Here is a 13,716-nt window from a genome sequence, read left to right as displayed (position 1 = left end):
CCAAGCATCTGTTGGTGGCACATCCACTACTGTTGCACACCCATCGGCCCAAGGTATTGATAACCAATTGTTTTTCAGCTCTATCAACTGACTCCTTTTCAGCCCTGATTGCTGCTGTACTTCTTCTATTTTTGTCCTGCCTGGCAAGTATGGCAAGTCGTTAGTCCAGTATCTGATACCACATCCCCTGAAGCATTCCAATGGTTTGGACCCAGACGCGGGTGGCTGCTTAACGCTGATTTTACGATCCTGCTGAATAGCATCCTCCTCTGTTTTGCACATACTTTTGTAATTTTGAATATGCTTAAGTAAAAATAAAACAAATTTTAACTAAGTGCCTACATAACACAACCACAAGCTGAAGCTACACAGAAGGAGCAAAATTCTGACTTCAGAAGAGCAATAAAAATAATTGGACTTGGGATACAGGCCAGTAATTCTTGTCTTTTGACTATTTCTGAGATTCCAGCTCAAACTGATTTTTCTTCCCCAAAATTATATCCAGAAGGAAGACTTCTGGAGGCAGAAACTTACAACTGTGCTTGGTAATATGCCTCCCGTGCTCTCCTACCAGCTGCTTCTGTGAAAATGGGGTATTTTTTCAACTCCAAAGAAAACGATTGTGAAATTTATTCAGACGAGCCTAATCTCAATAGTGGGCAGAAAATATATATGCAGGCTCAGTGTACAGTCCATTCCAAAATTCAGTTTTTAAAAGGACCCTGCTGGAAAGCTCAATATATCATGAAGCTCCAGCTACAGACTCCAGCTTTAAATTGACATCTGCAGCAAGCCAAGACAACTCCTCATTAGCTCCTATTATGATAACCTATTAATAATCATTTTCATCTGGAAAAAATATTTGTTGTTGTTGTTTTTTTACTCTTACGTTTTACAAAGAAGATAGTTAATGGGATTAATGATTCCATGAGGAAAATATGTAATGCTTACTGAGCCATGAGGCTTGCGCTCTCCAAAATAACTATTTATTTTTAATTTTATCCAATGAACTTCCACGGTGTCAGGCTTTTTGCATTGGATTTATTTCATCACCGTAACACAAACTTGCTCCTTATAAATTGAGAAAACAGGGCACTAGCAGCAGTTTGAGGTTCAAAATGATTATGAATGGAGGAAGAAAAAGTTTTTTTAAACAGGTAAGCAGGCACAAGGGGCTGAGATTGGCTGAAGTTTTAAACTACATTTTTCTTTCAGAAATTACTTACTTGAGTTTACAAGCCAGACAGGCAGGTTTTCCCAGTAGCATTCTCAAACCAGGGTGAGGAATAGCAATTCTGGACCCCAGCCAATTCCAATGTAAATCTGTTTTGTTCGGGAAAGCCAGCCAAATTGCTTTCATACAACATCTCGCTGTTTCGGGAGACCTGTGATATTCTCAGCTCCCATCCTCGGTGTCAAAAATGAGAGTGTTTTTTTAATCCTGAACTGCAGGTACAGCCTGAACAGCACAGGGCCAGCGCTCCCCGTTCAGTATGGAACCAGTGCTGAAATGCCATGCGGTTCTTGGAGGCGCAGCTGATACCTGGGCTTTCACAGATGCACAGGATCAGACCTCTGGATGGAGTGAGTCGGATGCTCCCATGGAGCCGCTTGTTTACTGCGATGGGACAATGGTCCTCTGCAGGAGTGTGTGAAGCAACTGCTGGCTGCCTTGCCAGACCTCACTGAAAGCCCACAGAAGAAAAACTGAACTATTTGTCAGGAATGTCAAGAGCGACAATTTTCTCCTATTTTAAAAGAGAGAGGGAAGTGGCTTGCTGACAGTTCTGTGAGGCTTTAATGGGGATCTTTACACCTGAGCAAGAGCTCATGTGCAGTGAAATAGAGACATGGACCAGGACTGTCACTCGGCAAAGTCGTTCCTTGTTCTCCAGCAGTGATTTTAAATCACCCAGGTACACAAATAATGCCCACTATAACTGCAACCAATGTGAACTTTCAATGGCTATTCATATAATATTCCTGGCATCTCATTATCACTGGTGGCAACCGAACTTATTCAAACTCAAATATTACACAGCAAACAAAGTTTCAGTTAATTTCCCTCTACCGAAGTATCAAAGGCAGCAATGCCCTTTGAAGCAGCCACCTTATGCTTCAGGCTTTATACAAATTCAACAGAACAGCACCTCAGAAATCATGTACCAAATGCAAACAATCCACACCTTTGGAAAACAATCCCCTGTTGGAGGAGTAAACACAAGCATACATTAGTCACTGGCTCTAAAGATGGGCAGCCAATGGGGCTCATGAGATTTAACCTCCAGGACTGGCTAGCAGCACGCAGCGCTCCCAAATCACTCTATAGCTGAAATGATCCCGAGCACCTGGGTGTCACATAGAGCACAGCATCCACGTCCACATGCACGCACATCCGTGAGTGACGGCTTCCAGCCACCGGTATCCAGCAGGCAAGGGGCTCAGAGAGGCTCTCTGCTAAGCTTGCTGAATGAATAGCCACTGTTCTCCCTCTGCCGCTGAATTTTGACCTTGAAAATCCCACAGTTCACTGTTATGATTTCTAGCTTCACTACCGTGGCCAGGAACTGAACTACAGGTTTGTTTTTATTAGCTTCTCAGCCACTTTGCCAGCTATTCATTTGAATCTTCTAAACAGTCATCTCTGAATCATAATGCAAATTCCATTTACTGAAAAGGTGGAACCTTTAATATAACAAATGAACATGTTTAATGACTGATACTTTTAGACATTACAGCATCTCTCATGTTTTCAGTAAATGGATATAATTTTCTCTGCATTACCCTATTATTACTCTTTGCTAGCATTACGAAGCTATGTTCTCAGCTGCGGGTGTTTTCCACCAAGTACATTTTGAAGACAGCCCAAACAACACAATTTAAAAGACATCTCCCTTTGTGCCCTCAGCTAAAAATGCTGCAGGATGCAGACGGATCGAAAGGGGATTTTACACTTAAAATGTACCTGCTGCTTGCATCCGTGTTTCAAGAGGGCCGAGTTCTTCTAAAATTGCAGGCTGTACTTACACTAGAACTCCACAAATGCATTTGAATTGAAAGGCAAATAGGAGCTGTTGTGTATAATCAGAATGACCTCCTCAGCCTAAAGCTTGACCCATCATCTGCCACTGCGAGTAAGAGATTTTGAGAGAGCAAAAGTGGGTCACCTTTGAACTCTCCTGAAGCATGCCTGTAGCTCAGTGCGTTCTTGTAAGAGCTGCACGTGCCACCACGCATTAGAAGATGGACCGGGTGCTTAAGGAATGCCCACATGAGTGGGGAAAATGGTGAGGAGGGGTCTGTGAACCCCAGACTATTCAATCTCCTTGTCAGGGACAATGGCTCACAAAATGCTCCAAAAGATGGAATTAAGAAACCTACGCAAGTGCTGTAGATACTATCGTTTTGATTTGTGAATGCTACAGCACTGAATTGTCCTTAGGTAACAATGTTGTCTTTAGAACACTGTGATGTTATGTTCCGATTTTACTTGAAGATATGAACTAGACAAAAGGAAAATACATAAGCAAATAGCAGATGAAGTCACATGGAGGATGCGATGGTTTTTCAGTCTTGACCTTAAACCTGAGAGGCTGATTGTTTCTCTGCACTTTCTCTAACCAACATTTCACCGGCTCCAGTGGGTTTTCTCTAACCACCCTGACCATGCCAACGTGCTTGGCTCATGGGAACAAGAGCAATAATGCAGGAGCAGTGCTTCAAATAAACTCGTAACAGAAACGTAAACGTGATCCATGGCTTTCAAGATTATGGGTTTGAGCTAAAGAGTGACGTTAAGAAGCATCCTTCTGTTGCTGTGACGGGCTTTTGGACCAAGCTTTGGATACCTACTTGTGCACACGGGAGCTTCCCACAACAGTTATATATAAATACAGTCTAAGTCAGCTTTGACTTGTTACTTACACTCTTAAGACCCTTCTATTTGTACCAGTAATTCTTAGTTATTGCAGAGAGCCAATATTAAGCTTAACTGTTTAGTTCTGCCCTGTCCTAACCCACCCTTATGCACCCTGCAGTAATACGTTAAATAATGACTACTGTGTACAGTTCCACAGCTACTCCAGAGAAAGAAAGGTCACAGAAGTGCTTGTCAGGTTGCAATAAAGCTTGAAAAAAAATCAAAATCATGTGGGAACTGTTTGTAATTGTAGGCTGACTCACCCTGTTGCAGAGATCAGCTTTTGAGAATTATCGTTTTAAATTGAAAATGTGTTACTTAAACTTAAGCATGGGCAATATTGTGCTGTTCTAAATCAGTGGGAAGAATTCTGGAGTCACAGTGAGCCTCGCTGACCACAATTTCTTTTTTTTTTTCTTAAAATGAGATCTTACTGTATAAAAGTTGAATTACTGAAGAATAAACCGTGAAAAACACACAGCTGATTCTGCACCTTTTAAACTGTCCTCAGATGTCCCTACCGCAGAAAGCTCAACAGATAGCACTCAAATTCTCTCCACGTAACCAGAGCCGGACACGGCAGGTAAAGATGACCGAACGGCGGCTGCAAACAGATACATACCTCTTCCACTTCTACCCACAAATCTGAGGTCGTTGAACCTTGCCACTTGGTTTTTCATGGCAGCCGTCGCATTTCTGAGTTCTGCAGAGTAGTTCTCATCGTTTCCAGCCATCACTGTGACCAGCGTCCCATCGGGTACGTCTCCTAAGGCCACCACCTACCAAATCAAAGCACAGAAACCTCAGCTTTCTCACGGGACGTCTGTTTTGGGGAATAGAACATCAACAAGTGATGTGGTATAAAATAGGAAAAAACAGCAGCAACAAAAATGAATGCAGACTAGAAGCTGTTTGGGGAAAACCATGCAGACTTACGGCTACATTGACGCGCATCCAAAATACAAAGCATAACGTGACCTCAGCACAAAATAAAGCTTTCCAAAATATACTTTTGTAATTGGCAACATATAAATTCAAGTAACAGGAACCAATCCTGATCTGATTTACCTCAGTAGCCTTACTTTCAAGCTACAGCGAAGTCAGGACGAGCATCTAAATGTAAAATTTGAAAGAAAACAAACCCAAGCCAATTGCCTTGTGAACGCAGAGGGTCAGGCTGCCCACAGGTGCATCAGTTCCCTCTCTGTTCATCCCACTGATAGGAATATATAAATTCAGAATAAATCCACAGAGAATCAGGCTTCAACCAAGGCCTTACTGAAGGCAACTTACTGAACAACGCCTTTTTCCCTTTGGAAGCGTGAAAGCAAATCACTGACTTAAGACCTCACCTGCGATCTGATGGGTGGAAGCTGCAATCGACACGAATGAAACCTGCAATAGCTCAGAAGCTTTCACCTCATCCTGAATGTTTGCAATGTAGCACCCCAGTGCCAGTATCTGCTGAACTAATATTCAGGAACACAGCATCCACATTTCTTATGTTGGGAGATGTACGCATTGTTCACATCTTTTAAACTAATAAAAGTTGAATTTTACTTTATCTTATCTTCCTCAGCAAGACTGAATTCTTACAGCAGTTTTCCCCTGTGACAATCGAATGCATGTTTGGTGTGTCCCTTGATTGACTCTGGCAAAAGTAACAGCTCAAAATAGGTCCTCTTTTGCACTGTTTTACAAACCCGCTGCTCTAGCTGTTTCCCTAAATTAAATCTACAGGAGTGACCTCAGGACTACTACCAAAAAAAAAAAAAAAAAAAAAGGGGAAAAAAAGTCTAGTTCATTTTTATTTCCTCTTTTACATACTCTAGGAGGAAGTAGTCCTGCAGCAGGTTCTCTGAGTTGCTGCTTGATATTTTTCCTTCCTCTTAGCGTGTTCTAGCTTACGTCCATGCAGTTTTAATGGGCTCCAGCTAGTCACAGCCCGGGCTGACCACTGTTAGTTTCTGTTCGCACTGCTCTTTCCAAACAAGATCAGCTGCTCCTTTACTCAGTCCGTCTCTGATGCTGACCTTCCAGTAGCAACCATTTCCTCCAGCATGACAGGGAGAGGTATTTTAGAGCTTTTCCTGACGCAGGGGGCTGCTTTTCTCACTTCAGTGCTTTCCGTTCTGTCACCTATCACCCTTATTTTCACTTCCACATACCAAGTTAAAATCACTGCGTCAAAATTCCCGCTTTATGTCTGTATTTCAGCTTCCTCTTTCCCACTCCTCATGCTTTTGTTTTTTCTTCTCCTCCGCGTGCCACGAGCTGTCTCTGTGGCCTATTCTGTTCTCTGCTCTGCACTCAGCGCTGTGCCTTTCATAAAGCCCTGATCTTGGCGCCCGACGGCCCCCTCTCAAAACATTTAACAAACTTTTCTCTTTCCACAGCGCTGTGCAATGAGGCGGGCTGGCTTAAGCCAGCAGCAGCTGTGAAGTCGAAGCACGCATTTCTTATGAAGTGATCAGAAAACCTGAACACATGCACGTAGAGTTAAGGACAGAAGGAAGGAAAAAGGGAAATGTGGGCATCACCCTCGGCTTCCTGCGATGCAGATGGTGCCGGCTTGTTCAAGGAAATACCTGCCAGCATTTTTAGGGAGAAAAACCTTCCCGAACCCAGCGTCCATTGGCTCTTACAGCACAGCTATTGAGAAGCATCGTTTTTAAATCACACTGCAGGCAGCCTCAGCGACAAGAAATGCGAAGAAAACGTTAGAAACAAGCATAAAAAAGAAAGGCACAGCGCAGAAATCAGAGGTAAAAAGGCACAAACAATAGAAGCAGAAATACAAACATTGACATTGGAAAAAAAAAAGACTGAACAGATAAGTCGGGACTTGCTGGTTGCTGTTATCTGTGCTCCTAAAAGACGTGTGCTTCCAGAGAAGGGAGCAGCACTGCTGCAGCACCGCCAGCTATCAAAATGCTCATTGCTGGTGCAGCAACCAAACCAAATTGGCCTTTTTAATGAAGACTGAGATGATTTCCAAGCAGCGTTTGGACAAGGAATATGTATGGCACCCTGTGAGAGCTGTTACATATTTTTCTTTAAGTTTCTCAGAATCCTTCCTTACTTTAGAAAAAAAACCCACAAAACCGTGCACGGAAATGGTCATTGCGTTTGGGTATAATATCCCGATCCTACAGATCAAATGTAAGGAAACATGAGGAGAAACCTCTCTGCCTCTTTTATGTCGGTGCAATGATTGTTAGCAATGGGGGATAATGAAACCCAGCGATTTTTGTGTCAGATGAGAACATAAGACACAGAGGAACGAACTGTGTTTTCTATTTTCCTTAAGAATCGCGACTTTAACAAAGCCATCTGCCCGGCGGGCAGGTGTCTTTACCGCATCAGCAAACGCTCTCCCGGTTTTGGTGGTTTTCACTTTTTTCTCTCCTTCATTTTCCTTTCCTTGCGTATTCCGAGGGCAAACCACACCACGAGCACTTTCGGCTCTTCAGAGGAGCTTTACCCGCGGCTGAGCGGCTCCGGCGGGGCTCCGCACAGCTCTGCCTTCCAGGAGAGCTCCCAGCGATGAACGGACTTTGGGAAATGATCCCGAAGCCCCGGAAGCCGCGCCGGTTGCCTGCTTCCAAAAGCCGCCCGAGGGACCGGGCTGGGGCGGTGGGGGTCCGGCGCTGAGCGCCCCACGGAGCTCTGCCGATTCCCCATCCTAACTCTGAGCTTCGGGGCGCTCCGCCTCGAGGGGATCGTAAGGAGCAGACCGAAAACCGCTCAGCTTGCGGCAGGCCGAAGTAAAAAAGCAGAAAACGAGCAAAGCGAGGGGGGAGAGTTTTGCCTACAGTCGGGTAACGGGAAGTGGGGACGGGGCTGGGAGGGGAGGGCAGCGCCGAGCTCCGCACCCGTCCCGTGGATTCCGGCCCGGTGGCAGGGGGAACGGGGGGAGAGCCGGGATGGGAGCCCCGCGTTTGCGTGGGCTCCGAGCGGGGTTTGAGGGGGGAAAAGAAAAAGAAAGCGAGAGAACAAAAGAAGAAAGAAGAAAAGAAAGAAGGGAAGAAAAGAAAGAAGGAAAGAAAAGAAGGAAAGAGAAGAAGAGAAAGAACAGAAAGAAAAGAAAGAAGGAAAAAATAAATAAAGAAAAAAAGGATTTTTTTCCATTTTTTTTAGTATGTTTTAAATTTTTTTTTTTTTTTTTTTTTTTTTTTTTTTTTTGAGGGTTAGCTTCTAGGTGCAGCCCCTCTGGGGGGAGGGCCAGCCCGTCGCTGGCACCCCAGATCGGTGCTTCGGGTGCTCCTCGGGTTCCGTCCTTTATTTTTCCCCCCTCCTCCCGCAGAGGCTCTGTGCTGGCTGCCGCGGCTGGGGCAGAGCTCCCCGGGTCGGCCGTGTTCCCCACCGCGGGGTCGCCTCTTGCCCGCCCTCCCCATCCCAGCTCTTTTCCCTTCCGTTCCCTTCCCTTCTCCCCGTCCCGTCCCCTGCCCTTCCCGCCCGCCCCCGGTGCGGCCGTACCTTGAAGGCGATGGGCAGCGTCTTGTTGCAGCGCCAGTGGGTGGGCAGCACGGAGCAGAGGAAGTTGGGGCTGTCGGTGCGCACCAGCTCCCCGGGGTGGTCCGCCAGGACCTCCACCATACTGCGGTCGGCGGCGCGCAGCTTCCCCGCCAGCGCTCCGCTGTGCTCGGCGCCGGGCAGCGGCAGCGGCTCGCTCATCTTCCCCGGGCTCAGCGCGGTGGAGGGCGGCGTGAAGCGGCGGCTGGTGCTGGTATCTACGGGGATACGCATCACAACAAGCCTGTTGAGTGAGGGACCTCCGAGGGCTTGGGGCAAAACAGCGAAGCGAAAGGAACTCTTCGGCGAGCCGCTCTCTGGGGAGCGACATACACGGGCGCGGGGCGGGGAGCCGGGGGCAACTCGTTTGGATGCCGGTGCCCGCTGGTTGTTTGTAGCCGGACGCGGGGGCGGCTCCGCGGGGCCGAACGGGGCGCGCCGCGCTCCGAGGGGCGCTCAGGGTTCCGCCGGGCACAGCTGCGCGCACGGCCCCGGACGCGCGCACACACGCGCACCGCGCGTCATAAAGTATTGACGGCGCGATCCGCCAGGGCTTTAAACACGGCAGGCATCCATCAGTGCTCTACGGCCTGGCTGGTATATTTTTTTTAGTTTTTTTTTTTTTTTTTTTTTTTTTTTTTTTTTTTTTTTTTTTTTTCTTTTCTTTTTTTAAGCAGCCTCGAAAATCAGCTTCGGTCGTTTAGTTCGCGTCGCTCTACGAGGGCTCATGGCCTCGCCATAATTCCCGCAAAAAAACATATAATAATAATAAAAAGAAACGCTCAGTGCATGGCTTGAGATGTCTCTCTTTGGATTTGTCTTTGGGACAGCGCTCTGCGTAAAGCCGCGGCCGATGGCTGAGGCCACCCCCGACTGTCGGTGAGGCTGCGGGCGCTCTGCGGTCGGTGTGCGCCACAGCGCTCCCTCTCTCTCAACTCACGTTCCCCTCAGCACTCAAACCCACACTGCAACAACTTCGTCACTCGTTGCCAACTTGGTTTTGTTTTTTGGTTTTGTTTTGCTTTGATTTTTTTTTTCCCCTTCGGTATCTGAGGCGGTCTTCCTTTCGCTCGGCCGCAGGAGAGGCTGCTTAACACGATGTCAACCGCAGCAGGTGGAGCCCCGCCTCGGGCAGCATGGCTCTTCCCTCCGCCGCCTGCAGCACTGGGGTCGGGGGGAGAACAGCGAGCAGAACCCGCGCAGAGCCACGCAGAGCCGCGCAGGCACCCCGCAGCCAGCCGGCAGCGCTCAGCTCCGTTTCCAACAGCCCCGCGTCGAGTCGCTGAGAGTTTCCCTTCCGCCAAACGGGTGACGGGGGGGAGGGGGGCAGGACGCCGCGCAGACAGCGAAAAGCGGGGATGACCAAACGCAAAGTTCCCAGCCGGGCTCGGCGCTCACAGCCTCCAGCCCGGACGGCCGCGCGGAGAAGAAGACATTTCCACGGCGCGCAGCCCTCGGGTCTTCACGGGAGAACCGCCTTCCTGCCCGCCCGCCCGCCGGCCGCACACCGCGCAGGGCCCCGCCGCGCTCCGCTCGGCGCTCCGCTCGGCGCCCGCCGCCGCTGGGATGAATGGAGGCGGCCGGCAGCGCGTCGGCTGCGGCGGGCGGAGTGCGGAGGAATGTCATCCCCCCGGCTGCTTTGCATACGGGGAGGGCGCCGGCCAATCACAGCCCTTTCCGGGAGCAGCCAGGGCGCGGCCGCGGGCCAGGGGCTCCTGGAATTGGCGCGCCCGCCGCCGCCGCCGCTACTGTGCGGGCAGCGGTTCCGCGTGCGGCTGCGGTTGCCGCGCGGGATGCGGTTCGTCCGCCGAGGGCTGAGCCTCGAGCGCCGGCCTGGCTGCCCCGGGGCGGTCCCGCATCGCGGGCTGGAGGTCCCCGGGGGAGCCGCAGCGGCCGGGCTCCCCGCACGCGGCGGGCAGCAGCGGAGCCGGCGGCGGTGCGCCGGGTGGAGGCGTGGCTGCCCGTGCGGGCTGGGTTTGGGCTCCGTCCTTTTTTTTTTTTTTTTTTTTTTTCCAATGTTGGTGCTGGAGTTCCCCGTCCCGAGAGCCGAGCCGCGCCCCTGTGGTTCCTCCGCCTCATTTCCCACCCCCGGAGACCCCCTCCCCGCGGTCGTCTCGGGGCCCGCACTCAACAGCTGCGGCGGTGGCGGCGGCGAGCGGGGAGCCCCCGGGCCCGGCGGCTGGGAGGCGGGCGCCGAGCCCCGGGACAACCGCCGCTGCAGCTCCGCCGTGGGGCCGGCAGAGGGGGCGCGCCGCCCGCCGACGGCGCTCCGACGGCCGCGGAGGAGCTCCGGGGAGCGGCTGCGGGACGGGCGCCGCCGCGGGGACGACGGGGGGAGGGCAGAGCCGGCGGCCGCTTGGAAAATGTGCGGGGTCGGAGAAGTGCCGGGCTCCGCTGCGGGGTAAGACAGCGTGCAGAAAGGAAAACACCGGCTCCGTGCTCCCCGCAGCCCGCTCCGTGCGACCCGATCCAGCGGCTTGCGCTCGGACGCCGGATCCTTGGCACTCACTGACCGTGGCACCTCCTAACCGTGGGGTGTCTGTGCCCGCCCGTGCGGTTGGTTCTCTATACGCCCGTCCCGCACGGATGCTTCCCTCCCTCTGTCTCTCCCCGTCGAGTTGTTCTTTATACGAACCTATCCCGAATTTAAATTGCCGCGGAGATGTTTTCTTCTGCTTGAAGGAAAAAGAAAAAATGCAAAACAACTAAACAACTATACAGGCGAAGCGCTGTTACAGCACAGCTTAAAGCCACCTGTGGCCGGTCGCTTTTTACGGCCATTACCGAGATCACAAGGGCTCTGTTAGCTATGCGCACACACATCGCGTAACACGTTAAAATACGCGCAGAGCGTTTCAGTTTTCTTTTTTTTTTTTCTTTTTCTTTTTGCTGTTTCTCCTATCCCAGCCACGAGGTAGGCAGCTTTCTACATTTTCAATCAATTCCGGCGGATGGATCGCACCCTCTCTTCACCTCAACTCCTTTGTATAAGCGCAAATTAAACCCAGTTCACAGAAAGGCAAAATTAACGCGCGCGAACGACCAGAAAAAGAAAGATACAAAACGCCGCTATTTAACAGAAGTCGGGCAAAATACGCCACGCTTCCCGTTCGCTATAACCGGGCACCAGCTGAAGGGCCGATCCTGGCAGCAGGTGACGGTGTTCCTACAAGTCGAGCATTGAACTGTACATATCCTTTAGCACCAACCGCACACGGGGGGGACGGGGGGGGACGGGGGACGGGGTGTATTTTTTTAGCTAGCACAATCTACCGCCTTCCTTATGATTTTCATCGAATCATAGAATGGCCTGGGTTGAAAAGGACCACAACGATCATCTATTTCAACCCCCCTGCTATGTGCAGGGTTGCCAACCACCAGACCAGGCTGCCCAGAGCCACATCCAGCCTGGATTTAGCTTTACACGACAAAGGGAGGAACTCTCGCAGGGGTTTGCCGTCCCCTCGCTATGCTTTGGGTGCACTATGGAAGAATAGGAACTGCTGAATGAAGCAGCGGGCGCACCCACGATTATTAGGCAAAGGAAGGCAGCGAGGGACGGCATTGAAAGTCAGTATTCCTCCCTCCCGCTGCGGCTTTTAGCGTGCCCGACGCCCCGGCTCACGCTCGGACAGCCGCTCCTTTGTGTCAGCATCCCTTTGAAGCGTGAATCGCAACTGGAGTCGGAGCTTGACCCGTTCGCATGCAGCACCGCTTCCATTTGGATGCGGACAACAATTTTTTATAGCCATAAGCAAACCGCAACGGAATCTCTGTCTGCCACGCGTTGCCTCTGTCGTGCGGGCTTCACAGACCACAAAGCACCGAAGTTTTTACGTCATACGGTTAAGTAAAAGCTTCGGAAGTTGGAGAGGGGGAGCAACAGCTTTGGGATGAATTTTCGACACACCAATTGCAAAGGGAGAATGAGAACCCGAGCGCTCTGCGAGTCCGTGCTGACAAGGAAACCCTCTGCAGGCAAACGGGCAAGGGGGACGCTGGTGCAAAATGGGTTGGATTTGTGTGGGGAGAGAGCAAACGTGACCAAGGAAAGGAACAAAACATTTTGTTAAAGAGCCGCAGACCGTAACAGCAAGCGCGTGCAGTGTAAGCACAACCCAGAGAACTGGCCACAGACCCTGACTGTGCAACTTCTTAGGAACATCCCTGGCCTCTTCTTAGCCACCCTTCTGCTGCATGAAAATCTCGGCGAATGCCATTATGCACTCAGTGGGCTTAGCCTGGCATTACTCAGTGGGTCATTTCCTCCCTTTTGCACCCAAATGAGTTTAATCGTAGAATCACAAAATGGCCTGGGTTAAAAGGACCACAATGATCATCCAGTTTCAACACCCCTGCTCTGTGCAAGGTCACCAACCAGATCAGGCTGCCCACAGCCACATCCAGCCTGGCCTTGAATGCCTCCAGGGATGGGGCATCCACAGCCTCCTTGGGCAACCTGTTCCAGTGCCTCACCACCCTCTGAGTGAAAATACATGTATTAAGGCCGTCCTGAAAATATTTATGATGATGTGAGTGTGCCTTACTTGTAGTGGCAATGAATCAGTGGGTTAATGCTTGTAAATAAGATTTGTAGGATCAGGCTTCTGAACTGCCCCTGCAAGTATTTACTGTATAACAGTTACCATCGTAGGTAATTCCACTGACTGACATGAAAGCAATGACTACGGCAATGCATTAAATTATTTTAAATTATGTCACATTATTCCAGAGTGTAGAGAAAAGCAGCTCCCTGTAAGTAAAAAGGTGAGGTCGGTGTTTCTTGTTTCCTGCACTCATCTCTCACACAGCGAAATCTGAATGTTTCATCCCAGCACATGAAGCATATGTATGATGCCACCAAGAGTGAGATGTGAGATGCCAGCAGCATGCTGGGGAGCTTGGCTCTGTGGGCCAGCACTGCACAGGTGCACGATGTGTGACCTCTCTCCATCTCAGGGAGGGAAGTGCCTGAGCCCCACTGGCAATCTCCTCTTTCATCTTTGTTAGCTGATACAAGAATATTTGCTCTGGAAAAGGGGAACTAGCTGCAGCTCAGTTTATGCTAAATAGAGGGGTTGTGATGAATGACAACATACCATGTATCCATTCAGTACCTTTAGTCTGGGTGTCTAACTACCTGCGACCCAACTTGAACACTGGAAAAGTTCTCAAGGAGTCTCTATCCTCCTCAGAACATCCTGGTGGTGACAGTGCTCTCAGAACTTGTGAGCCTTTTCCCATTCAAAATGGACTGAACATTCTATAGTCTTGTCACTCTA

At 50.1% G+C, this 13,716-nt stretch overlaps 1 protein-coding gene across 3 annotated transcripts in view; it reads right to left on the bottom strand.

The window, feature by feature from the left end:
- Positions 1-13,716, bottom strand: part of RUNX1 (RUNX family transcription factor 1) — a 150,359-nt gene that overhangs the window by 57,866 nt on the left and 78,777 nt on the right. For all 3 annotated transcript variants that reach the window (XM_042867812.1, XM_042867813.1, XM_042867814.1), the window contains 2 exons: positions 8,399-8,652; positions 4,542-4,698 (listed from right to left, as the gene is read on the bottom strand). In XM_042867812.1, the coding sequence (XP_042723746.1) occupies positions 4,542-4,698; positions 8,399-8,652 (411 nt within the window). The remainder of the gene's footprint in view (positions 1-4,541; positions 4,699-8,398; positions 8,653-13,716) is intronic.

This window comes from Lagopus leucura, unplaced genomic scaffold (assembly GCF_019238085.1).
Source record: "Lagopus leucura isolate 7727_CA_CO unplaced genomic scaffold, USGS_WTPT01 Super-Scaffold_100001, whole genome shotgun sequence".
In the NCBI taxonomy this organism is placed as follows: domain Eukaryota; kingdom Metazoa; phylum Chordata; class Aves; order Galliformes; family Phasianidae; genus Lagopus; species Lagopus leucura.
This window is presented reverse-complemented; position numbering and strand designations above follow the sequence as displayed.